Below are 26,250 nucleotides of genomic sequence, written 5' to 3'. Positions count from 1 at the left end.
AGGGATGCAGGTAGCTAACTCTGCAGTTTGAGAAGTTCTGCTCATTTCCTGTTTATTATTCCAAGAAAGGATTTTTTTAAAGATTTTTCTTTTAACATGTTTGTTTACATTTACACAATGCTAGAAATGCTGCTGACATTTTCACTGTTACCATTTCCTTGTCAAGGGAAGGCATTATGAGTATTTAGTCAAAACTAAAGCTACAGTCAATGTTAAATTATGAATTCAAAAAAGGAAATTTAAGTGCTGTCTTGTATAAAGCCATCAAAAAGTTAATACAAGTACTAGTCTTAAGCAGTCACACAAGTCTAAGCCACATTTATTTGCACATGTATAGTAATGGGCAACAGATACTCCAAATTCATACAAATTTATAAAACAAAGTTAATAATCACTTGGTACACTTGCGTGTTATCTTGCTCACAGATTCAAGTGTAGATTAACTTCCTTCATTTTGTAAACTTTCATACAATACTTAAACAAAAATTCTTGAAAACACATTATTGGCATGTTTCAGAGTTAGAGCCAACACAAAAGTTAAGACAAGACCACAAACTCAAAAACCAAATTTAGAATATACTTTTCTACCTCCCTCCCCTAGAAAGAAGTGATTATTTTCTTTAACAGATATATATGCTGTATCACACAAGTAACCATGGAGACAAAAGAATGATGCTCCCATAATCATGAAGAAAATGCCAACCAAATTATACTATTTTAAGTTATCTACCAAATACGTGGTTTAAAGATGAGGAGGGGAAAATGCTTAGATTAAAATAACAAGGGAGATTAGAAAAAACAGTAAATGATTTCACGGAGAACTATTATGTTCCCCCTCAAAGCTGCAAAGATCTGATTTTGACAACTCAAAATAACTGCCTAAGGCAAATAAAAGTGAGGAAACTTTCAAAGACATTCTAATCACGTTCAGTATCTAGTGATAAAAGCTGAAAATGGTATCAAGAGGATATTTATTATACAAGCGTCAACGAGGACATCTCAAAACTAATGAAAGAAATGCACATTTATTTCTACAAAAGCAATGTATGATACAGAATTAGAAGGGAACAGACTTAAAGATTTACCTATTAAAATATACATTCTTACTGCAGAGTATAGGATATTTAAAAAAGATGACAAGGGATGTTAATCTTTTTTTATTATTATTATTTTACATATTTTGGAACCTCACATAATTTTGATAAATAACTCTTACAAAATTATGCAAAAAGTACAAGAATGTCTGGTAAACAAACAGTCTGTATTTTCCAAAAAGATTTTTTACAACATGCAATTCTTAAGGCAGCATCCTCCTTACAAGGAAAGGTAATCCTTTTACTCATCAAGAAATCTTCTGCTGCAAAGAATAGGCTAAGAAAGCCTGGCTTCTTCCATTAACGCCTTTTGTCTTTCCTGTCTGATTTTCGGTCTCTTTCACTTCTCGACGATCTTTTGCCTGATCGACTACTCTCGGATATAGACCTTTTCCTGTCGGACCGGGAATTCTTATCCTTTGATCCTTTCGTATCTCTACTACTACCACCTTTTGAAGATTTGTGACTTCTTTCTAGTCCTGAAGTATCCCTTCGCTTCCGATCCACGCTCCTTCTGTGCTTTCTATCTCTGTTATGTCCCCGGCCCCTACTCCGACTTCTACTCTCACTACTGCTAGTAGTGCTGCTGCTACTGTCTCTGCTGCTGCTGCCACTTGTACTGGAGCTGCTGCTGGAACTACTTCGACTACTACTGCTACCGCTGCTGGAACTGCTGCCGCTGCTGCTACTGGTTGAACTGCTACTGGAACTGCTACTGCTACTGCTCCGACTCCTGCTCTTGCTCGTTTTATTCCTAGCTCTACCTCTACTTCTGCTCCTAGTTTTGGTTTTGGTTTTGCTCTCTGGATGCACCGTCAAGACTGGCTCTACTGTCACCTCAGTGAGTTTTACAGATTCTAAAGGAAACTCCTTCCTCTCAGGCAGTAAGTGCCCTTGCTCCTGAATGACCTGAGGTGGTGGCTGAAAAACAGCTAAGGGCAAAGTCTCAGGCTGAGAGAGCGGATGGGGCTGGAGCACTGGCTGGGGCTGGGACTGAGATGGGGGCGGGGGTGGGGGCTGAGGCAGGGGCTGAGGCTGAGCCACAGGCTCAGGTTGGGGCTCAGATTCTTTCTCTTCTTTTTCCTCAGGCTCATTTTCCATTTCGAGAGCACTAGCATTCTCTTTCACAGGAGAAAGAGATTTACATTCTTTATCTGGCTCAACTTCAAATTCCATCTCTGGCTCCAATTCTTTGCTAGTTTCATTTTCTGAAGGTTCTACACTTTCCACTTGATTGGTTTCCATGACTTCCTGCTCAGCAATGACATTTTTGACACTCTCGACCATCTCTAGCACATCCATAACTTCTTCAGGCTGACTATCCTGCTGCTTCTCACTTTCCCTTACCTCAGTTTCCTCCTCCATCTTAACCTCCATTTCCTGCTTTTGCTCCTCCTCCTCCTGTTCTTTCTCCACATCGCTATGAACTATACCTATTTCCTTTTCCTCTTCCTCTCCTGGTTCCTCTATTTCTACATCATTGTGCTGATTACCTGTCTCCTCCAACTCTTCCTCTCGCTGAGCCACCTTACCCTCTTCTTGCTCCGCCTTCTGTTCTTCATTACGCACCACCTGATGCTCTTTTTCCTTCATTGATTGTCTTCTAGGCCTAGCCTCCATTTTATTTATTTGTTCTGCAAATTCGATGCGTCTACCTTCAAATAAAGCTAAGGGATAAAAATTTACATGTGTAAAATTTACCATCATTAAGAAAATTCAAAGTCGTAATTTGACACCTGGTCAGAAAATGTTATTGAGCTTTATCTCAATGTCTTTGTAAAGAGATGATGACCAGACTGATAATGGCAAATAAGTAATTACACATTGACATAAAATGATAAAAGCAAAGATCCACTGGAAACCTATATAGTAAGAAATTAGTAGCAGGCAAAACTATACCCCATTATCTAACTGATGGAAAGAGAACAACCTTTTGCTATCTTACTTCACGCTAGATAAAAAATAAAATTTATTTTAAACAGAATCAGTTTCATGGTATCATATGATGCATTAATTTTTCTGATCCCAAGGAGAGAGAAATCATCTAACTGCCATCTTAGCAATGCCCATCCTTCCATGTATGCTTTCTCTATCGACTACATCAGTGTTCGCTTTTCCCCCTTACTTTATTAGCATTTATATCTGGTTACTAAGAGTACCAAGCAAAAAGAAGCCAGCTCAAACATTTAAGAAATTCACATGTATTAAGCACTGCCTACAATGTAAGTTTCAGATTAAAATTCTTCAGGAAACAAACGCCCCTGCATTCCAAACATATTAGCACCTTAGAATAACTTTTTTAAAAAATCAACTATTGAATCACAATTATTACAGGAAACAAATGTGTGTTGTGTTACCTTACCCATTAAGAAAATTTCAACAGACTGCTTCAGTACACTTACCATTCATTTTTCTCTGTGATTCTTCTATTAATTTTTGGGTAGCTGGACACATTCTTCCAGGAATATAGAACAAATGGGGCTTTGTCTTAGTTCTTATATATTTAATTATCTTGGCGTTATGCTCATTCCATTCTTCTTGCTAAAGAAAAGGTAAAAGTCAGTGCTTTTGTAAACATGAATGATCACCCATTTTAGAATTCCAAAATACTACTCACCAGCTGCGCAAGCTCAACCTTCTGTTCCAAAAGCCGCAGTTCTGTTTGTTTAGCACGCCTTTCTTCGAATAGTTCTCTCCTCTCATTTTCAACCTGCTTTCTTTCTTCTTCTGCCTGCACTTCAAGTTTTTGTTCAATTTCCTGGCGCCTCTTTTGCTAAAGATAAATAATAATCTTTAAGAGCTTATTACACATCCTGATTATGTGAAACATTACAATTTTCCCAAGCTATCTGTATACATCTCACATTTGCAATTCAGGATATCAGCTAATTCAAACTTAGCACTTAGCATTTGAGGCTGATTGCAATTTCTCTTTTCAGGAAATGGGGACCAAAGCTTGTTCACATAAAAATCTAAATTTCAAGGCTATTAGCCATAATATCAATAACTGTTCCATTTCAACACAACTTTTAGTTAAGCTTCGTTCATAAATTGACCAAAAAAAAAGCAGTGCCTTTATAGATTAAATTTTCAGTTATTTCTCTGACCATATCAAAGAATTTAACAGAAGCGATGTCCTAATGAAGTAATTAACAAACTAGTCAACTCTCCCTCCCTTTTAAAACATCTACTGCCTTATTCTTCAAACATCAAAATGCTTTTAAGCCTTCTAAATTCCCTAGTAAACAAATGCTAAAGTAAAATTTATAAACCTTCTATAACTGAATTATCACCTCTCTTCCTACTATAGTTCTCCCCTGAGAAGCAAAAAGTTGGTGTTCAACTCTGAGGACACAATTTTGCAGCTTGAATAAAATAAAAACTTCTGGGGCTGGCCTGGTGGCCGAGTGGTTGAGTTCGTGCGTCCTGCTTCACTGGCCCAGGGTTTCACAGGTTTGGATCCTGGGTGCGGACATGGCACGGCTCGTCAGGCCACGCTGAGGTGGTGTCCCACCTGCCACAACTAGAAGGACCCACAACTAAAAATACACAATGATGTACCGGGAAGCTTTGGGGAGAAAAAGGAAAACATTTTTTAAATCTTTCAGAAAAACATAAATAAATAAAAAATAAAAACTTCTGGAAAGATGACACAGTTACATAAACTGTAGAGGGCAGGTAATGTTTATGCTTTTGCTTCCAGAGTGCTAAGTACTGCCTCTGAGTGTGTAAATAAGTCTTGAAAAAGAGAATTACAGAACTAGTTACAAAGACTGAGTTCAACTCTCCTATTTGAGAGAAAGCACTCTCAAGCCTAAAGAAGTAAAGGGACTCGTCCAGGACCAGGAAATGAGACTGCGGTAGAACCGAGAGCAGATCTCAGGTTCTCCTGACTCACAGACCAGGGCTCTTTGCACTACAAAACCAGGTTCACTCATTTACTTCACAGCACATCAAAAAAAGACCAGTTAAAAATAGAACGACTCCAGAAAGTTTTATAAGTTTTTCCTTGGCTTCATTTTAGGCTTTCAATGAAGTCTTGCGAGAGCTTTTCAGCTCTTTTTTAAAAAATATAATCAACTACTTTGGTAATTTAAACAAAGGAAGAAAAGGAAATTTACTGCATAAATACCCTTTCAGTAGCAACAGTGGATTCTTGTTTGAATTTCTGAAGGGTGCCCATCAACAAGCCAAATATTCGTCGGTTCCTAAAGAACAGAAAAAGAAAATTCAATTCCAATGTTCCACTTCATGTAGGCCCACCATTTCCTAAAAGAAACATACTATAGACACTTGAACAATTCCTTAAGTTTTCTTAAAATGGCCGTACTTGACAGGAGTTCTTTCCCCCAGAAGGAGACTAAAGATACCTTTGCTTTCCCTTTTCATCCATATTTTGATCCTGGATAAGGTCTCTCCGTGTGCGCTCTTTGGAGGTAGCTACAACTGAAGACTGCAAAGCCGGCTGTGAGAGATAAGAAATCTCAGTAATTTTACTAGCACATGGGTGGCACTCTTTCAAACGTAGCAAAGTGAAAATACTATATTCATCCTCAAAGAAGTTCTTTCAATCTCAATTACCTTTTTAACATCATCGTCCTCTGGGTCGCTTTCTTGGCGTGATTCTCTCCGAGTCCGACGCTCCCCGCCCAGCCTGACACAGGGAAAAGAATTGAAACCACCGCTGTAGAATGTGCCTTAAGTGCATGCCAAGGGCAAATGACTACTTTTCTAGGACTCATTTCCAGAAGCCTCATTCTACCAATCTCCAATCCCATTTTATTCTTTCCTCTGGTAGTAAAAGCATAAAACGTTATCACCAATGCCATATCCAAACTGTGATCTCCTATGATATATTTCTCAAGCTGGTTAAATTTTTGTAGTACCAGACAGAAGAGTGGCACAGACTGATTATTTTCCCAATCTTGATTCTTCTTGTGACCTTTTCTTTTGGTAAAATATCTGTTACTGTTAGTGAAGAACTGAGTTCTGGGGGATACTGGCTTTCTCAGTTCAGTCAAATACCAAGGGAACAGACTCAGAAAAAACGGTATACTACTCCATTCTAACCCAACCCAATCCGACAGTATTTATCTTTGCATGCTACCTCAGAACACAGAGCACACAAGCACACCTGCACAATCTTTGCCTCCAACATACCTACTGACTGCCCCTTCGAGGTCTCTCTGTTTGGCTGGGGGTCCTCCTCCACTATCTGAGAATCCACGCCTGCAATTAAAGAAGTCCGACATAAAGCACTTGAAGTTTAAGATAAATGATATCTCCATTCAGCAAGAGAATTTAAATTTTTAATTAACACTTTCATTGAAAGTAACCTTAAATGCGCACTCGCTCAAGATACTTGCAAGCATGCTTTTAAAAACTACAAAAATGAATTAAGTTTACAGAAAACGGGTACAGTTAATATTTTCTCCCGTGTCTAGTTTGGCATGTAAATGAAGTTCCAGGATCAGTCCACAGAAAACTACACCTGATCGCAGCTTTAAACAAAACAAACGAGACACTCCGAACACTGGCTCTACCACGATTTTTGTTTCACCCGATACATGACCTTAGCATAGGAAGCCCCAAGTCTTAGCAGAGGGATTCAGTCCTAAGGAAACCTTACCTCAGCAATAAACTACCACGTCCTCTACCTCCACCAGGACCAGAAAGGGCCAGCAATCTGGCTTGGATGGGCCTACAAGAGAGCGACAAATCAGTACAAAAATCGCATGTGCACACGTCTAACGGCACCAGACTCTTCCACGGGCGCCGTGGAGCCCAAAGAGAAAATGACCAGAAAAGTTCTAAAAAGACGGTTTCGAACCCACGTGTTGGAAACAGGGCAGGAGGTCCCATTTTATTCAACTTCCTTGTTTCTCCAAGACCAGCATCACAGGAATGATGTTGACCTCGCTGCCACTACACATCAACGAGTTCGGATTGGGTCCTGAAGTCGCCCACCCCAAGAAGGCGCACGTGGGCAGGGGGCTGCGGCGAGGCGGCGGCCGCGTCCCGGGAGGGCTGCGGGCACAGGGCCGGGCGGGGGAAGCGGCTTTGTGCGGCGCTGCCGGGCCTGCAGGCCGAGGGCGGGAAGCGGCCGCCCGGCCTCCCCACGGGCGGGAAGCCCGCCCGGCGCGGCCGGCGCTCCTCCCCACACGGCCGAGCCCGGGGCCGCTCGGCGGAGCCTCAGGACTCCCCGCTCGCCGAGGCTGGGGTTCCAGCGCCGCCCGGCACAGGCCTCAATATTCCAGCCTTCTCAGGCTGGCCGCCCGCCCGGTCCCCCCGGCTGCTGGCTGCCCCTCGGCGCCGGCATTTCCCACCGCCCCTACCTCACGTCATTCGGATCCCGCCCGGTGAGCTTGCGAATATTCTCGTCCACGTTCTTTAGGCTCTCTTTGGCCTTTTCTAGCTGCTCCTGCAAAGTTCTCACTGCGACCGCCATCTTCTCCCCGCAGCAGGCTTCGAGACTGCTCCACAGGCCGCGCCTGGCCGGGTCGCGCCGCGAGACGCGGGCGGATTGACAGCTGGGCTCAGCCAATGACGACAGGCGTTGCTTTTCGGCCTCAACCACTCAGCGGCCGGAAGGGGGAGAGCCTGCCGGCCTTTGTGACTCCGGGCCAATGAAAAGTCGGCCGGGCAGTCCCCTCCCTCCCCAGCTAGCTGCTGGTGGCTGCGCTCCGCTTTTAGCGCAGGCCGGGGCGGGCCTGAGTCCCCGGGTCGTCCGAGACGTTGGCTCGCGGGCCTACTCTTCTGGCGGGTAGCGCGGAGCGTTCCGGCCCTTTCAGCCTGTGCTATGACGGGCCTTAAACTCTTTTAACTGCCTAACCACATCAGGGTGGGATGGAGGCGAGCTATTTCCCCCTTTTCCCCGGTAAATGATTTGATTAGGAAAGGGTGCGGCCATTCTGTTGGTGCGCATGCTCAGAGAGGGGCTGCGGGGCACAGGCTTCCCTCGATTAGGTGAGCCGAAAGTGAGCAGAGGGAAGCAAAGAATGAAGGAACAGGAAAAGTCATTAACCGTAATAGCTAACAGTTATTTTGTTCTGTACTCTGTGTCAGTCGCTTTACGTGCCTTATCCCTCACAAACCAAAAGCTTGAATAAAATGCCTGCTGTTACTGATAAGGACGTTGAGTCTGGAGATATTGTAACCGTCCCTAGGTCACACCAGCCGGGAATCGCCGTCCGATCAGACCCTGTGCAAGGATGTACTAGAAGAAAGAAGCGACGGTGAGACAGACGAGACAGGCCTAGCCTCTACACCTGGCCTAGAGCTGGTTGGTTTAAGATGGGGTTTGGCGAGGGGCACTATTATTAGTTGTGTATGTGAGGGAGTGTCATCCAGCTTCTCATTCCGCTCTACCTGCACTGCCAACGTGAGAACCGGTTTTGTTCCAGAAATATATTTGCAAATTATAGCTCAGAGAGCATTTCCACACGGAAATGATGTTATGTATAATCTTTGGGTTCTCATCCTCCATCGGTCAGCTAAGCATCCTCCTTGAACTAAGCATTAGTGAGCCAACTATATTTAACTGGACTTACCCTTGTTAATTCATCCAACTGTCTTTAAAAGCTCCTAGTGTATAGAGGCAGTAAGCTAGGTTCTGAGGATAAAGCCTAGAACAAGATAGCTGTGGTCCTGCTTCAGTGGGGTTCGTAGACTCATTAGGGAGCAAAGATCAGTCATGTACTCATTCATTCATTCAACAAATATTTATTGAGCGCCTGCTATGTGCCAGGCACTATTCTAGGCACTTGGATACATCAGTGTACAGTAAAGATCTCTGCCCTCAATGAGCTTGGTGGCAGGAAGAGTGTGGAGACAGACGATAAACTTAAGCAAATTACATTGCATGTAAGAAATCGAGAAGTGCTATAGAAAAAAAGAAAAAGTAAAGCTGGGTAAGAGGGACGAGAGTTGACAATTATTTAATTCTGATTGTGAGCATACTTAGTCTTATTGACCCTTATCACAACCCTGTGTAGTAAGCAGTACGGAAAGCATGAGAGTGTGGTGATAGTACATCCTAACCACCAAGTGTATCAGTGTTTCCATGGGAAAATGCTTTTAGAGTTAACCAAAAATATATAGGATCTATTCCTACTTCCACAGGATCTATCATTAGGATCCTGGGCAATTTAACATGGTCTGCTTTATTGAGGACAATCAGTGGGATGCTGCATTCAGCATTTAGTTAGTGCTCAATAAATATTAGTTTCCCCTCTATTCTCCAAAATATTCTGAGAACCCCTTGTTATTGTAGTTTGAGAAATTAACCTTAGCAACTTGGTCAGTTCCTTACTCTTTGACCTCAATGGGCTTGGACTTCTGTTCCTTGACCGTGGTGATGAAGGGAGAATGCAATCAGGACATAAAAACTTGATTTTGCATACAGGAAGTTTTAGTGCTGGAAAAATTAAGATTGTGGTTGCAAAATACTTTTCAAACTTACACTACTTAGTGTTTTCAAAGGCTTACGTGGAACTTTTATGCTCGATTTATGTGATGATCGAAGAAACTGATTCAAACATCAAAAAATTACATCCAAACATGTCAAAAAAAAGCTGCCATAATTCCAATTATGGAACATGATCTTAAATTCCTCTGAAAGGGTATGAAGAGTTGAGAGGTTATTGTTAACAATTTGAGGAAACTCAATGTTAATTTAGGGAAAGCAATGAATTAATTGGGAAAAAATCTGCTTTGCGAATTACTAAGAAAAGAACGAATCACGGGCTAAGCAACACGTTCAAGCCAGAGTTTGCCAAATTTAAGAGGTGCGTATGAGCTAACATATGTATTTGCACCTCTGTAGGAGTTGTGTCTCATATCTGGGATAGATTATGAACTCCATCCCACAGTAACGTCGCTTTCTGAAGTCTTTAGCATTTTTCTGTTCACCTAATCCTCTGATTAATTTCTAATTTCTGGTTCGAATACATCTTGTTCTTTGCTTAGTCCGTTTTCTTTGTTCCTCACACCCCACTTCCAGTAAACCTCCTGGTGGCCAAAATGGCTCTAAATCTTTTTGCATTCACAGGCTTAATCCAAAATGGATTGGGGTAGTTTCTCAATATATCTAAAATTTATAGCCTGAAATATGATGATTTATTCACTCTTTTTACAACTTTTCTTATTGAACATACAGCAGAAGTGGAAGCTTTTGGTGAAGCTAATAAAAATTCATGTCAGTTCTAATTCATAGCTAATGAAACAGAGATGGCAGTGGAAGCTCCTTTTGTCTGATTTTACCCTCCACCCGCCACTTGCGACATCATAGGCGAGAGGAACTGTCCTCCTGTCTGGGCGCCAGCAGTCCACCCAGAGGAGGAACTCTGTGATCATAGAGCTGGCGGAATGCCGGGGTAGAGGGGACCGGAAGTTGTTCTCTCGACCCCCGCCCCGGGGCCGGATCGGGTCTCCGGGGGCTCTAGTAGGTTCCCGCTGCTGTCAGACTGTCTCGTTGGGCCCGAGGGCTGGGTGGCCCTGGGGTGGGCTCGTCCCGGTACCGGGCTCCCTCCAGGACCAGCCTTCCGGAAGCCGAGCGAATTCCTGTCTCCCAGCAACGAGGGTCGGGCTGCGGCCTCCGGGCTTGGCGGCGCGGTCCAGCTCGCCTAGGCGCTGGCCGGAACCCGGAGCCGGGCCCCGGCGGGAGCCGACACCGGAGCCTAGAAGAATAAGCAGGAAATGGCGGACGAGGCGTTGTTTTTGCTGCTGCATAACGAGATGGTGTCTGGAGTGTACAAGTCCGCGGAGCAGGGGGAGGTGGTGAGTGCTGCCACACGCCTTTGAGGAGGTCCTTTTGCGGTGACACTCCTCGTATCCCCTCAGTTCTTTCCTTCAACCCTTGTCCCATCGCCCCCCAACGCCTCCCGCGGTGTAGACAGCCTGGTCCGCCTCCAGAGATCCAAAGCTCTGGAACCTGTCAGCTGCCTTCGGTCTCTGGCATCCTCCTCTCTTTCGCACCTTCTACTAGCTGATACTTTTTTGCCCATTCCCATATCCGGGTCCTGCAGGCCACAGATTTTCTTACTTTTAGTGTTGTCCCTACCGTGATTTATGGCCTGGTTAACTGCACAGCTGATTTTGGCACCACTACTTAATTCTGCTGTCACTTCCAGCACCTCCGAGCCGTCCGCTGGCTGTCCAGCCTGAGAATCCTGTCCCTCTCTCCTCATCCCTAACCCGGATACCACTCCACGCGCCTCGAGGACAGAAGGTTGATGAGATTTGAGGTCAAAGCAGAGGAAACTTTGCAGGCGTTACTATAGTTAGGAAACACAGATTTAATAAATTCAAAAAATATTTAGTGCCCATTAAACGTCAGAGCTAGTTCTAGGTGCTGGGGATATGGTAATGAACGAAAGAATGGCCCCATCCTCTGGAGGTTACTTCTAAAACGTGGGAGTCCTCATTCACTCATTGACTTATTCAGAGAATATTTAAGTGTGTATTGTGGGCCTGACGCTGTGCTAAATGAATAAGATGAAACCCCTGCCTCACAGTTGTTGGGGAATAGGGCTTCCATGAATAGTGAACATATTGAGTAGTAATTAGGTATAGCATCATGGAGTTGAAACAGATTTTATAAATGAGATATTCCAAAGTCATCCTCAAGTCAGAAGCCCTTTCTATAATGCTGTTGAAAAAGAGCTGGAAAGTGGGAGTAGGAGAAGCATTCTAGGCAAACATAAAGGCCTAGAAGGATGAAAGAGTGTGGTGTGTTTAAATACAGTCGTCCCCCATTTTCCTCAGGGGATCTGTTCCAAGACACCCAGGGGATGCCTGAAACCACGGATAGGGCCGAGCCCTGTATGTACTATGTTTCTTCCTATACATGCATACTTATGATAAAGTTCAATTTAGGGCTGGCCTGGTGGCGCAGTGGTTAAGCTCGCACGTTCCGCTTCCGCTGCTCGGGGTTCACTGGTTCAGATTCCTGGGTGCAGACATGGCACCGCTGGGCAAGCCATGCTGTGGTAGGTGTCCCACATATAAAGCAGAGGAAGATGGGCACAGATGTTGGCTCAGGGCCAGTCTTCCTCAGCAAAAAGAGGAGGATTGCCGGCAGATGTTAGCTCAGGGCTAATCTTCCTCAAAAAAAACAAGTTTAATTTATAAGTTAGAGATTAACAACTACTAATAAAATAGAAAAATTATGACAATATACTGTAATAAAAGTTACCAAAGATTTAGCAACCTCAGCATATGATATTTTTTCTTTCCTTATTAAGTCCAGAACCTGCACCTTTTCTCTTAAAGGAAGCACTTTTTGGCTTCTCTTTGGCATATCCGAATTGCCTGCATTGGTACTCTTGCACTTTGGGGCCATTATTAAGTAAAATAAGGGTGACTTGAACACAAGCGCTGTGTTAGGCAACAGTCAGTCTGAAACCAGACAGCTGCCAAGTGACTAATGGGCAGGTAGCGTATACAGCGTGGATCCGCTGAACAAAGGGGTGATTCAGGCCCGGGCTGGACGGAGCTGAACAGCTTGAGATTTCCTTACACTACACAGACCAGCACACAATTTAAAACTTGTGAATTGTTTATTTCTGGAATTTTCCATTTAATATTTTTGGACCACAGTTTAACACAGCTAACTGAAACCGTGGAAAGTGAAACCACAGATAAGGGGGTCTACTGTATGCTAAAGCATACATAGCACCGTGACTATATTGAATAGGCAGAGAGTGAGAAGTATTGAGAGCTGAAGCTAGAAAGAGCGTTGTGTGAGTAAAGGATTTCACCATTCTCAGTGGAAGATTTTTAAGGAGGGAAACAACATGGCCCATTTGCATTTTAGAAAGATATCCCAGTGTTTGGGCTGCAGGGGGAAGATCCTTTTAGTGAGAAGATCCATTATTGCAGGAGTCCAGGCGGGAGATGATGAAGATCTGAATTAAGACAAGGATAGAGAGAAGAAGAGAGAATGGTTTGAGAGAGAGGAGGTAGAATCTCTAGGACTTGGCTAGGTATAGGAGTGAGAGTTGAAAATTGTTCCAGGTGTTTACTTTGAGCAGCTGGGTTGGAAGGAAAGGGCATAAGAGAGAAGAAAGAGATGAAGATAAAGAATTATTTTGGACAGGTTGAATCTTTGAGATGCCTGTAGGATATCCAGGAAAAGGTACTGCCAGTTGTAAACTATTAGAAGGATAGTGTCATAGTCCATTTGGCCTGCTATAGCAAAATACCAGACTAGGTGGCTGATAAATAACAGAAATTTATTTCTCACAGTTCTGAAGGCTGAGAAGTCCAAGATCAAGGCGCCCGCAGATTTGGTGTCTGAGAAAGGCCTGCCCTTGGTTCATACACGGATGTCTTTTGGCTGGTCCTCACATGGTGGAAGGGCGCTAGCTAGCTCTCTGGGGTCTCTTTTATAAGGGCACTAGTCCTGTTCTTGAGGCTCCATCCTCATGAAAGAATCACCTCCCAAGGGCCCTGCCTTCTAATAACCATCACATTGGGGGTTAGGATTTCAACGTATGAATTTTGGGGGGTCACGGATGTTCAGTCTATGGCAGATAGGCATGATGTATTTGGAGATATTGTTATGAAGACATCACAAGAGTTGGAAATGAAGCAAATCTATTCTTACTCAGACGCATCTGTAATAGAGATTTTTTCCAAGCTGCAATCTTTTGACTTTATCATCATCAACAACCAGTAGTTATTAATGCTTAGCATCCGTGCTAAGTGCTAAGTAGCAAACATTTGCTGTTTGTGCAGACTTTGCCCTCTTTTTCCCCTTTTCCCCAAAGAATCACTAGCAACACACCTCTTTTACTCTTTTATCATAAAACCCCAGCCCCCTACACACATGCACAATCAGTTCTCTTCATTCTCCTTTCTCTACTTTCTTTCCCTCTTCCATCTCTTGCCCAGGGAAGTCTTTTTTAAAAATCTTTTTTTCCAATGGAGTAACCTCAATTAAACAAAACAGAGCTGTTAAAAGTTTTGAATCATTTAACCTAAAAATAACTTTCTTTTCCTATTGCAGTTGTTTACGGTGGGGAAAAAATTTGAAAGTGCCTATAAGCAAAAAGGATTTTTAAAAAGTCATGTGGAAGTCTTGATCATTAGAATCCATATTGGAATCTGGTGCCTGAGGGTTCATTGTATTAGTGTCTCTACTTTGAGTGTGCTTCAAATTTTTCATAATAAGTAAAGTAAAAGAAAGACACATAATCCCCATAATCCTGTCATCTGGAAACAGTTTTTATGTATCTTTTCAGACATAAAGTCATAAGTTTTGAAATGAAATAAAGGAAAGAACCAATGTTTTCACCCTGCAAATCACTGATTTTCAAACTATGCTTGAAGAAGAACCAAATCTCTAAAAACTGAATAATTGGGAATTTACCAGTTTATAGAGAATAGTGTTTAAAAAGTTAATGGATAAGATATTCCCAAGTTCAATTTTTCTTAAAAATTTGGTATCTACTAGAGAGCACTCACAGATGCCAAAGTGAATGAACAAGTAGCAACCTCAGAAGGTACTTACTAGAGCTTAATTTAGAAGCTCATGTGATCATAGTTAGGATTTGAGAATGTCTACATTATAAGCATATTTCCTGCTAATTAGTATATTCTTAGTGATTCTACAAAGAGCAGATTGTTCCGCAAAGAGCATCATAACTTAAGGATACTCATTCCACCTGGGCATGTTTGGGAATGAGTGTGGAGAATAACAGAAAAAGCAAGGATAGTGATAAGTACAATGTTAGATGTATGTGGAGAGTGTTATGAGAGCATAGGGCCCAAAGGAATATCAGGGAAGGCTTCCGGGAGGATGTGATACTTGAATGAATTTAAAGGATGTGCAGTCTAGGGAACAGCATGTGCAAAGGCATGGAGGCAGAAGAAAGCATGTCACTCTGGAGTTGCTGCAGAAGTTTCACAGTGGGAGAGGGAAGGATGTTTGTGGATATGTGGCTGTTAGTGAATCGGTTACCTAGCCAGGGAATGGCAGATAATGCCATGCTAAGGAGTTTGGACTTAATTTTGAGGAAAGGGGAGGGGGTGCTGAAAGGTCTAGTAGAGAAATAATATGATTTGTTTTTTAGAACGTCTGTATCAGAAATACAGAGGATAAATCAGAGGAAGAGAAAACAAGGAGATCGGTTGGCAAGCTCTAAGTGAAAACCAGGAGAGAAATGATAGGGCTAACTCACGCAGGAAGGATGGAGAGAGCAGATGGGTTTTGAAAAGCGTGTAGCCCATAGACTCCACAGGACGGCAGTGTGTGTGCAGAGTGGGGAGCAAAGAGGTGAAGAAAATGGAAGTTTGCTGATTGGGGTAACTAGGTGCATGGTGGGTGCCATTAATGAAGTCAAAGATTTTTGGAGGCAGAGCAGGCTGAGGACATTAAGATAGTGAATATCATTTTAAATATGCCTAGTTTGAGGGACCTAAGGGACCTGTAGGTGCCTATGTCCAATGAAGTCTGTGCTAGAAATACAGATTTAGTAGTCACAGCCCCATTAGTGTTCCTTAGAACAAAGTTCAGCAAATAATGAGGCCTGTGGTGTACTTCTTAGTGGGAGACAAAGAGGCTTCAGAACAGATAAAAATCCTTGCCCTCTTGGAGCAGTATCCTAGCAGAGGGTGGGGGTGGAGGGACATGGGCAATATAAAATTGGTGAAAGGTATAGGACATTAAATGGTGAAGTTCTTTGGAGACAAATTAAGCAGGGAAATGGATTAGGGCACCAGAATCACTTTTAGAGGGCTTCTTAAAACACAGATTACTGACCCCACACCTACAGTTTCTGATTCAGAATTTGGGGTTGGGATTACAGAATTTGCAGTTTTTACAGGCTCCCATGTGATGCTGATGTTGCTGGTCTTGGGACACACTTTGAGAATCACTAGGATAGAGAGTTTCCGAAGGGAATGATGTTGCAGTTTTGAAGAAAATGGTTAAAATGGGCCTTATTGAGATGGCGACATGTGAGCAAAGATTTGAAGGGAGGAAGCCGCCTATGCCAGAGCCCTGAGACTGGAGTGTGGCTGGCATGTTTAAGGACAGCAAGGAGACCAGGCAGCTGGAGCCGAGTGAGTGGAGAAGAATAGGAGGTTGAGGCCAGAGAGATACAGGAGTCTGGATGGTATCGGGCTTTGTAGGGCATCCAACGGATTTGGGGAGTCTTCAGCATAGGGATGGTATTTAAGGCCTTAAGAGTAGGTGAGATTGTCAAAGGAAGAGTAAAGCAATTGCATGATTGCAGGCATAGGATGGTGGGGCCATCAACTAAGACACACTGGGAACTGGAAAGCTTGGATGCCTGTAAGGGACATTTTGAAGCAAGGAACAATAGAATTTAGTGACAGCACAAGGGGAATGGCTGACGGAAAAATGTCAAAGGTGATAGCTTTGACCTCAGTTTTATAACTAAAGAGAGAGGAAGAATACTTGAAAATGGGAAAAAAAGGTGGAGAGAAGAGTAATTAGGAAGAGGCTTTGGCATTTTTGAAAAGTAATAATAAGTAACATTTCCCTGTATATCTTATTGTCTTATGAAAATATTAGTACTAAGAAAATTCAAGTATGACTTGTAATTCACTTTTTCTTATAATGTTTTAGTGAAAAAATTATAAATATTTACATTAATATTTTTAGCCAACATCGTAAAACAATTTTTGAGTACTAACATTCTGGCAATCTAACAGTATTCAAAACTATTTTTTTAAAAATAGGAAAATGGACGCTGTATTACTAAGCTGGAAAACATGGGGTTTCGAGTGGGACAAGGATTGATAGAAAGGTGAGCAGTATGGATTTGAAAATTTTCTTCCAGGTAGGTGATGAACAAAGATGATCCATTTCAAAAGATTGCATAAAACTTGAGATACCTTAATTTTAATTCCCAATTTTTTTTTATTGTCCTTTAATTCACAGATTGAAATTTCTTTTGAGGTCTGATGCTATTTTAACTCATTTATCCAACTTTTATGTTTTAATATTTGAATAAAATATATATATTACATGTTTAGACTTATTTTTTCCTGAAAACTTTGGTGTTCTGAAACAGCTATCTAAAATAGTGTTGCATTTCGTAGTTAAGGTCTAATGGGTTCTTTGACCTAAATGGAATTTTGTTTAAACACATAGGGATGGAAGTGCCTTAGAGTCTATGTTTATGCATATAATAATCTTCAAATTTATAGGTCAATTCTTTTTAGTATTCCTTTCTATCTGAATAGTTCAACTCTGATTATATTCTATGTAACAGTATTGTGATCATGCTCAGTTTTTTTGTTTTTTTTTTAATGTGCTAGAATGAATTGTACCTAAAATTGTGGCTTACTGTTAGAATATACCATTAGACTAATTTTAGCCTCGTAATCATCTAACAGAATGTGAATCCATTGAGATGGGATCTACTTTGCTTGGTGCTTGTCACTTTATGACTGTCAGTAAATGTTCCATGTTGTTCTGGCATTTGGAAACTAGTGAATAATTTGCTCCTCTTGCTTTCTTTGGAGGAAAAATACTGTATTACTTCTAGTTGATCTTTTTAGGTTTACAAAAGATACTGCAAGGTTCAAAGATGAGTTAGATATCATGAAGTTCATTTGTAAAGATTTTTGGACTACAGTGTTCAAGAAACAAATCGACAATCTAAGGACAAATCATCAGGTATTTGGATAAATTAAGGCCTATTTTTTAAGTCCTTTAACAATATAAATGTCCTATTTTAGTGATTTACTTATTATATAAAACTTATGTAATTTCTAGTCAACTATGGAATGTTTCTGTTTGTTAAGAATATGTCATTACTTTTTTCTCTGATCAGGAATTAAGAATAAAGACAAGGACAATTATCAGTAATGATAGCTGTTCTATTCCCCTAGTTAAATAAGTTAAGTTTTTAAAAGTAGCAAATGTCAGAATGATAAAGGCTTTAGGATTTGGTTCCTTAGTTGTTATTAGTTAGTGCTGATAATACATAGAACCACAATTATATCACATTTATGTCTTTAGAATAATTTCTGATGTCTAATTTCTGGAGTATATTTGATTCTTAAATAACTTTTCCATTCTTTAGTTGCTGTCATATTTTCTGTTCTTAAAATATTTTAATATAGGGGCCGGCTCCGTGGCTGATTGGTTAAGTTCGCATGCTCTGCTGCAGCAGCCCAGGTTTTGGATCCTGGGCGCGGACATGGCGCTGCTCATCAGGCCATGTTGAGGCAGCGTCCCACATCCCACAACTAGAAGGACGTGCAACTAAGATATGCAACTGTGTACGGGGGCGTTTGAGGACATAAAGCAGGAAAAAAAAAAAAAGAAGAATGGCAACAGTTCTTAGCTCGGCTGCCAATCTTTAAAAAGAAAATTAAAAAAATTTTAATATAAAAAATATAAAAATTGCATGGAAAATTATGCATTTAAATAGATTTACTTTATAAAACTCAAGAAAATATTTAGAGTGGATTTGGCATTTTGATTAAGTAAAAAAATGAAAATAATGTATCTAATACCAATAGAATTCGTTTTTTATATAACAGTGTCAGCCTTAGCTTGGAAAGTCTTGAAATGCTAATAGGAAGGAGTGACTCTGATTATTGGCTTTCTAGATATGAGTTAATAATACATAACTGCTAATTTCACCTGGACATATATTTCTCATTCCTTTGCACTTGACTATGAGTTCTTTAAGGATAGGAACTATTTCTTATGCATCTTTGTCTCTTTAGTATCTAAAAGCTTCAATACGTATTAGTGTTACAAAATACTGAACAACCCTTCAGCTTTTTTTTTTTTAAGATTGGCACCTGAGCTAACAACTGTTGCCAACCTTCTTTTTTTTTTCTGCTTTCTCTCCCCAAGGCCCCCCAGTACACATATTTTAGTTGTGAGTGTTTCTAGTTGTGGCATGTGGGACACCGCCTCAGCATGGCCTGACGAGCAGTGCCGTGTCCACGCCCAGGATCTGAACGGACAAAACCCTGGGCCACTGAAGTGGAGTGCGCGAACCCAACCACTCAGCCACAGGGTTGGCCCCCGCTTCAGCTTTAACATTGCAAAATTCTTTCATTTAAAGAAAATTTGACCAATGGAAAGGAGAGTTTTAATAACTTTAAAAAACTCTTAAATCGTTTTGAAGGGAAGAGATCATTTTTAAGGATTACAGACTACACTGACTTTGGATGTTTTTTGTCTTTTTGGAACAGGGCATCTATGTACTTCAGGACAACAAATTTCGTCTGCTCACTCAGATGTCTGCAGGAAAACAGTATTTAGAACATGCTTCTAAGGTATTTAATGGAATAGAAGATTGAGGTTTTCTGTTATGAAAAAGGTAGAACCATATGGAAAAGTACAATGCCACTCACAACAGACTTTTATTTTAAAATAGGTTTTAAAGTATTTTTTTATTTGTTTAAACACTTTTGTATTAAATAGGAAAAAGATGTTCACTATAGTAAAATAACTTATATTAACCTGTAGCTAAATTGGCTTATGATAGTCCAGTAAAGAAACACTGTCACTAAATGGCATGGAAGTGTAGATTAATGGTAGATTCTTGGACATAGCATAGGTACATCAGAAAAGCTACTCAAGCTTATAAAACTAGTATTAGCTGTGCAGATTTTCACCTCAGAGTTTATGTTTACAATCTCCTTTAGCAAATTAAAAAAGTTTTTTAATATAGTTAACATTTATTTCTCAGAATACATGTTTTATGTTAAGTATATCTTTGTTTCTGGGTTTTATATAGTTTTTGTTTTTTGGTCTCAGGTAGGAATCAGTAGGTAAATCAGATGTATTAAAGAAAGCTGACAAGTTTTAATATAAGGGTTCCTTTGAAGTGATTAATATCTGGGGCAGTATATCTGTATATCTGGGCTATTTGTCTGTAAAAATTTGTCCATACCTAAATTATGTAATACAAAGGCAGTATAGGTATAGTGGAAAGAGCATGGACTTGGGACCAAATAAATCTAGATTTTAAGCTAACTCCACAACTATAGGTTGGTAACATAGGGTAAGTTATATAACCTCTCTGGATCTTAGTTTCCTCTTTAATAAAATTGGTTATAATAATACCTATATTATAAACAATCTCTTCTAGCTCAGACTTTCATGACTCCAGATATAATTACATGTCACTACCCGTTTATGTATATTAATTATAAAATAATATTCTATATTACTCATAAATGTGTAGTGTTGTTGAATATCATGCAGTACAAAAAAATGTAGATAATCAAGCATTCCTTGGATTATTCATTTTTAGTTCCATTCTTATCCTGGCTTACTCTGCTATAACTCAGTCCCATTCCCTTTCCTTGTTTCGGTATGACAGCGTTTTTCAGTATTGGCGCTACTGGTATTTTGAATTGGATAATTCTTTGTTGTGGCAGGCTATAAGTCTTGAACAAATCAAGACTCTTGGTTGTAGAAAGCAGAAACCAATGCTGATTGAATGGAATAATATTAGTTGGCTTACAGCATTGATGGGAAGGCTCAGAAAATAGGCAGGAACCATGGGAGGTTAGGGCAGCCAGAAAGACAGCCCAGATCACTCCACAGGGACGGTCTGGTTAGAATCCTTCGGGCAGCACTGACGTTAGACGCAGGCCGCCTTTGCTGCTTCTAGAGCCAGTTCTAACCTGCTTCCAGCTTGTTTTGTCACTCACTCTAGATTCAGGAGTCCTGAACTGGAGCACCCAATTGGCCAAGCTTAAATCATGTGGCCATATTTTATTTGTCAAGGAGGTGGGAAATCTAGCAATCTGAATTTTCAGTAATTTGAAAAATTCTTCCACAACCCTTTTTTTAAACAGCAATGACTTATTCATAGTCAGGCTTAACAAATGTCATGTTTATCAATAGCTTTACTATCTTAGTAAATCCTTAATATTTTTTACATTTTTTGTTCCTTTTAGTATTTAGCATTTACATGTGGCTTAATCAGAGGTGGCTTATCAAATTTGGGGATAAAGAGTATTGTGACAGCTGAAGTGTCTTCAATGCCTGCCTGTAAGTTGAATTCACATTTCTTGCAAATGTTTTTAGTGATTTTTTTTTCAGGTCTAGTGTTTTTTTGTTTGTTTTTTGTTTTTGTTAACTTAGAGGAAATTGAAAATGCTAAACCCATTTTACTTTTATCAATTTTAACATTTGGTGTAGTAATATGTAGCATACTTATATTCATATTCAATTATTTTTTAACTCATAATGGACAATGATTTAAGAAATGTGCTAAAGAAATTCAAATTTATGAGAATTTGAAGGATGATTCTTAACTTTTAAAGGAAATTTTTCTGCACTATTGTTTTTTTTCTGGGGAAGATTTGCCCTGAGCTAACATCTGTTGCCACTCTTCCTCTCTCTCTGTTTTTTTTTTTCTCCCCTAAGTCCCAGTACATGGTTGTGTATTCTAGTTGTAGGTCCTTCTGGTTCTTCTGTGTGAGCCACTGCCATAGCATTACTACTGATAGACAGGCGGTGTGGTTCTGCGTCTGGAAACCAAACCCAGGCCACTGAAGCAGAGAGCGCTCAACTTAACCACTAGGGGCTGGCTCTGCAGTATTCTTTTAAGATAGCAGATTTTTCTATCGCATTGAAAATGTTTTAACAGTTTTCTAGGATATATATGTATTATATAAAGCTAGATAAAACCAAGTAGACTTTTACTGCTATACCCTTTTCAAAGATCTTTTCACCAGAGCTACCAACCAAGAATAAATTTGACTTGAACATCATTCTATTTCCTTTCTTTTCACAATGATGTCTAGCAATGAAATACCCCAAAGGCAGGAATCACAAAAAGAAACAAAGGCACCTATTCACAAATCAGATAATCATCTCATAAAAATGGAATTGACTTGATTGAATATTGTGAAGAGTGTGAAAAATTGACATCACAAGTTTCTTGATTGAAGCAACTTCCCAAATAGAGCAGAAAATTGATGTTTAGGCTTGTTATCCTTGTACCTAAAATCAAAGAATGAGTTTTCATGTTTCCTTTTTTAGGTAAATTTCAGGTGATGATACAGAAGCTGTAGAACATACTGAAGTGCAAGGCTTCAACAGTGTAAAGGATACATTATTCATGGATAAAGTATTCCACGTAGCAATGATTTAACTACATGGTTGGACGTTTGTATTGATATAATCTATGTGCTATCTCATATAATGAAAGATGCACTCTTAAGTGGGAATAAGGTTGTATTTTATCATTTTAATACAGACCAAGTTAAAGCAGATAGAGACATTCTATAACATACACTTTACTAAAACTCTTCAGAATGAAACCTGATTTCAAATAACTACACACCAAGATGGAGGACCCTTATTTTCAACATTCTGATTTGCTTAGAGTGATGTGTATTTAACACACATGGAGAAGCAAAACTCAGGGGTTGATAAATTAGCATAAAGAAAAGTATGCACCATTCAGAATCATTTGTGTAATAATGAACAAATTTTGGTTTTGTTTTAGTTATTTAAGAAAGCAAACAGTACACTAAATTAAACTTAATTTTTATTTTATTGCTTATAATTTATTTCTATTAAAAATTTTTATGCCTGTATATAGATTTGTGTGTGTTGTGTATGTTGTGATATATATATCATATCTGACTGCCTAAATTGCTTAAAAACTTAATTTTACTTTAATAGAATTCAGTCCTTGAGAGCTTGATTAATGTAATAAAAGTGAAATATAGATTAGTTTAAATGTGAATTCATTGACTCCAGGGCCAAAGAATATTAGGTATTTTAGGAAGGAATTTTTATACTTAGTCCTGTTACAGTCTTGACTTTCAACTTCTCTCCCCATGTGTGGAAGTGCTGGTGAAGCGTCTAACATCTTTATCTTTATCCCCTTCTTTACTCTTCCCCAGGGGCAGAGGGTTGGTAATTGGATTAGTCCCGCCAACATTCATTGAACCTGTCTTCTCAGTGGGTTGGGGTCAGTGCTCGTCTAGTAGGTCTCTCACCTCCTCTTCCATCTGTTGACATGAAAGGACAAGCATGAAGATGAAAGCCATCACACTGAGAGCAGGATGCACAGAGAGAAAGCACGTGAATTGTGCTCCTGAATTAACCAATCCTGGAACTGCTTTACCTTTGGACTTTTTGTTATGTAAGATAATAAATTCCTTATATTGTTCAATCTACTTTTGGTTGTGTATTTTATTACTTGCACCCAAAAAGAGGTCTCTCTTAGCAGAGACAAGGGGAGAATTAGGTTATATAAGAAATAGTATGAGAGAACTGAATTTCCTTTTATCTGGGGCAGGGGAGGAGGAGACACTTAAAGGTTTACATGTAAAACAGTAGAACCATCAAGTACTAAAGAATATATGAGATTAGTTTTATGATCTTGTAGTAGAGAAGGCCTTTTCAAAATGTGGAAAATCATAAAGGAAAACTAAAAAAATAATTAATATCATATCTTCAACAAATGCTATTGGGAAAACTGGATATCCACATGCAAAAGAATGAAATTGGACCCTTACACCATACACAAAAATCAAAGTGGATTAAAGACTTAGACTTAAGACCTGAAACTATAAAACTCCTAGAAGAAAACAGGAAAAGCTTCGTAAGGGTCTTGGCAATGATTTCTTGGATTTGACACCAAAAGTGCAGTCAACAAAAGCAAAAATAGACAAGTGGGACTATATCAAACTAAAAAGTTTCTGCACAGCAAAGGAAACAATCAACAGAGAGAAAAGATAGCTATGGAATGGGGAAAATACTTGCAAAGCCTATATCTGATTAAGGGATTAATACCCAAAATATATAAGAACTCCTGCAACTAAATGGCAAAAAAAGAACCCAATTTAAAAATGGACAAAGGACCTACATACTTCTCCAAAGAAGATGTACAATATGGCCAATAGGTATATGAAAAGATGCTCAATATCACAAATCAGGGAAATGCAAATCAAAACCGCAATATCACCTTACACATATTAGAATGGCCATTATATAAAAACAAACAAAAAACCAGAAAGCAACAAATGTTTGCAGGAATGTGGAGAAACTGGAACCCTTGTGCACTGTTCGTGGGAATGTTAAATGATATAGCTGCTATGGAAAATAGTATACAGGTTCCATAAAAAATTGGAACTGGGACTGGCCCTGTGGCTGAGTGCTTAAGTTCACACACTGCTTCAGTGGCCCAGGGTTTCACTGGTTCAGATCCGGGGCGTGGACATGGCATCGCTCATCAGGCCATGCTGAGGTGGCATCCCACACAGCACAACCAGAAGGACCTACGACTAAAATCTACAACTATGTAATGGGGAGGCTTTGGGGAGAAGAAGAAAAAAAAATGGAACTACCGTATGATTTAGCAACCCCACTTGTGAGTATTTATTCAAAAGAATTGAAATCAGGATCTTTAAGAGATATTTGTGCTCCCATGTCCGTTGTAGCGTTATTCACAATAGCCAAGAGGTGGAAACCACCTAAATGTTCCTTGACAGATGAATAGATAAAATATGTCTATACATTGGCTGGAATATTATTCAGCCTTAAAAAAGAAGGAAGTCCTGTCATACACGACAGCATGGATGAAACTTGGGGACATTACACTAAGTGAAATAAGCCAGTCACAGAAGGACAAACAGCAGGACCTCACTTGTATGAGGCATCTAAAGGAGTCAAATTCACAGCAGCAGAAAGTTGTCACCAGCGGCAGGGGGAGAAGGAAATGCAGAGTTGTTGGGTCAGTAGAGAGTTTCACTTACGCAAGATGAAAAGTTCTAGAGATCTGCTGTGCAACAATGTGCATATGGTTAACGATACTGTACTGTACACTTAAACATTTAAGAGGGCAGATAGCATATTAAGGGTTTTTTACCACACAAAAAAAACTAAGGACAAAAATTTTTAAAACTGCATGGCAGAAAACACTATAAAAATGTTAAATAGGGAAAAATATTTGTATTGCACACCACAGAGAGAAGTGAATAGCTGAGCTTAAAAGAGCACTATCAATTTAAAAAACAGATCTCCTTTAACTCTGCAATTCCACTGACAAATTTAACCTAGGAAAATAAAGGAGGGGGAAGGTGGTCAAAAGGCACAAACTTCTAGGGGCTGGCCCCGTGGCCGAGTGGTTAAGTTCGCGCGCTCCGCTGCAAGCGGCCCAGTGTTTCGTTGGTTCGAATCCTGGGCGCGGACATGGCACTGCTCATCAAGCCACGCTGAGGCGGCGTCCCACATGCCACAACTAGAGGGACCCACAACGAAGAATATACAACTATGTACTGGGGGGCTTTGGGGAGAAAAAGGAAAAAATAAAAAAAAATCTTTAAAAAAAAAAAAGGCACAAACTTCTAGTTATAAAATGAGTCAGTGTAGGGATGCGATGTACAGCATGGTGACTAGAGGTAACAATAGTGTATTGCGTATTTTAAAGTTGCTAAGAGAGTTGGATCTTAAAATTTCTTACCACACGCACAACACTGTAACTATGTGGGGTGGTGGATGTATTCACTAATCTTATTGTGGTAATTATTTCACAATATATATGTACATCAAATCATCACGTTGTACACAAACTTACACAACATAGCATGTCAATTACATCTCAGGCTGGGAAAAAAATGAGTAGACGAACTTGCATATTTAAGGATTTTCACTATTTGGTTAAGTGTTCATTGATGGCACTTGATTTAATTATGGTGCTGGCATTAAAGGAAATACTGTGCAGCTGGTAAAAGATGAAATAGATCTATACGTATTTACTTACATGGAATGATATTAGTTGGTATTAAGAGGAAAAAGTTTGTTACAGGATACTGCAGATGGAATATAGAAATATACATTATGAATGTAATTATACATGATTTTATCAAGGAGATTGGAAAGTTACAAGTAAATTGTACAGGCAATCTGAGATTTTTTACTTTTAGCTGTATATTATTTGGGTTTTAAAATAATCATCCCCACAATAAAGATATTTCCTTTTGGGGTGAGAGCATATGATAAACCAGTGATTTTTTTAATTATTATTATTTTTGAGCTAACATCTGTGCCAATCTTCCTCTATTTGGGGGGAGGATGCCTCCACAATGTGGCGGGGGCCAATCTTCCTCACACACACACACACATACACGAGACATGTATGCTTTAATACATTAAAAAGGCAATATATTAAAATATAGGTAAGTT

General features: G+C 40.0%; 2 protein-coding genes across 2 annotated transcripts; one reads left to right on the top strand and one right to left on the bottom strand.

The window, feature by feature from the left end:
- Nucleotides 1-290: 290 nt before the first annotated feature.
- Nucleotides 291-7,804, bottom strand: PNN (pinin, desmosome associated protein). Its single transcript, XM_023624330.2, has 9 exons — nucleotides 7,430-7,804; nucleotides 6,724-6,795; nucleotides 6,255-6,323; nucleotides 5,676-5,748; nucleotides 5,465-5,559; nucleotides 5,227-5,302; nucleotides 3,712-3,867; nucleotides 3,497-3,635; nucleotides 291-2,761 (listed from the first exon to the last, which is right to left on the bottom strand). Exons 1-9 carry the CDS (start codon nucleotides 7,540-7,542, stop codon nucleotides 1,395-1,397), a joined length of 2,160 nt encoding a protein of 719 aa, XP_023480098.1. The 5' UTR covers nucleotides 7,543-7,804; the 3' UTR covers nucleotides 291-1,394.
- Nucleotides 7,805-7,944: 140 nt separating this feature from the next.
- TRAPPC6B (trafficking protein particle complex subunit 6B) lies at nucleotides 7,945-23,240 on the top strand. Its single transcript, XM_001492574.5, has 6 exons — nucleotides 7,945-10,871; nucleotides 16,803-16,870; nucleotides 17,628-17,745; nucleotides 19,284-19,367; nucleotides 21,003-21,096; nucleotides 22,093-23,240. The coding sequence occupies exons 1-6, from the start codon at nucleotides 10,791-10,793 to the stop codon at nucleotides 22,122-22,124; spliced, it is 477 nt and encodes a 158-aa protein (XP_001492624.1). The 5' UTR covers nucleotides 7,945-10,790; the 3' UTR covers nucleotides 22,125-23,240.
- The last annotated feature ends 3,010 nt before the right edge of the window (nucleotides 23,241-26,250 follow it).

This window comes from Equus caballus, chromosome 1, assembly GCF_041296265.1.
Source record: "Equus caballus isolate H_3958 breed thoroughbred chromosome 1, TB-T2T, whole genome shotgun sequence".
NCBI classification, from domain to species: domain Eukaryota; kingdom Metazoa; phylum Chordata; class Mammalia; order Perissodactyla; family Equidae; genus Equus; species Equus caballus.
The sequence above is the reverse complement of the archived record's forward strand: the minus strand, read 5'-3'. Positions and strand labels throughout refer to the sequence as shown.